The sequence below is a fragment of the Octopus bimaculoides genome, chromosome 13 (genome assembly GCF_001194135.2).
Source record: "Octopus bimaculoides isolate UCB-OBI-ISO-001 chromosome 13, ASM119413v2, whole genome shotgun sequence".
NCBI lineage: Eukaryota > Metazoa > Mollusca > Cephalopoda > Octopoda > Octopodidae > Octopus > Octopus bimaculoides.
In genome coordinates, this window is record NC_068993.1 from 46,629,067 (window position 1) to 46,630,115 (window position 1,049).

The 1,049-nt window shown below is 37.1% G+C and overlaps 1 protein-coding gene across 1 annotated transcript in view; it reads left to right on the plus strand.

Moving 5' to 3' along the window:
• Positions 1-1,049, plus strand: part of LOC106869700 (uncharacterized) — a 29,881-nt gene that overhangs the window by 24,052 nt on the left and 4,780 nt on the right. The window contains exon 8 of the mRNA XM_014915541.2: positions 137-308. Coding sequence (XP_014771027.1) covers positions 137-308 — 172 coding nt within the window. The remainder of the gene's footprint in view (positions 1-136; positions 309-1,049) is intronic.

Genomic DNA, 1,049 nt, shown 5'->3' on the forward strand with positions numbered 1-1,049 from the left:
ACACACACACACACACACACACACACACACACACACACACACACACACACACAAATATATTTATGTACTAACTCAAGATTTAAAGAAACCCTAAATAAAACGGTAATTTACAGTACTTACCTTCAATTTGTTTCAGTTTTGCTTGAGGATATGCCATGTTTCTTACAAAATATAATGAATCTATTTAACAATAATTCAAAGAATGAATTAAAGGAATTTCAGTTGCTCTTCGAGAAAGGGAGACGCTTATTCATGCAGCAGGAACAAAATGAAATTACAAGAGAAGAATACTACAGGAAATATTGTCCGTATGTAGAGAAAACTTGTTTTTTATTATTTAATAATACTTGAGTGATGATTGGTAGACACGGTAAAGTTTTAATGCAATTATATTCAAGGCTCAACGTCCTTAGTTCCGATCTCACTGGAGTTGACTTCCATCTCTCTCGGTCGGTATAATAAATAACAGCAATATACACCCTTTTCCACAACGTTTTTGTATGTTATTTATGAAAAGGAATGTACATTATCGATTATAATATAATTATCCACGCAGTGTTACTGAAGTGCGAGTGCTCTTCTTCAGTAACAAAATCTCTTATACCATCCATTCCCCAATCGGAATTTACCTTCGTATAAATAAAGATTAAATGCATTTTCTGCATTTTATATATAGGAACAGAAGTTCCGTTGAGAGAATAGACGATTGAAATTATATTTGTTACTGGGGAAATCCAACCACGCTGAAACACGTATCCGATTGTCCGATGAAGTCCCTCAGAGCCCGACTCGATGCGTTTTTATACACATATAAATTTCCTTATTATATTTCCTTATCATAAGAGTCATAGAAAACGTTGAGGTGCCGAATACGTTGAGGTGCCGAATACGTTGAGGTGCCGAATACGTTGAGATGCCGAATACGTTGAGATGCCGAATACGTTGAGGTGCCGAATACGTTGAGGTGCCGAATGCGTTGAGGTGCCGAATGCGTTGAGGTGCCGAATACGTTGAGGTGCCGAATACGTTGAGATGCCGAATACGTTGAG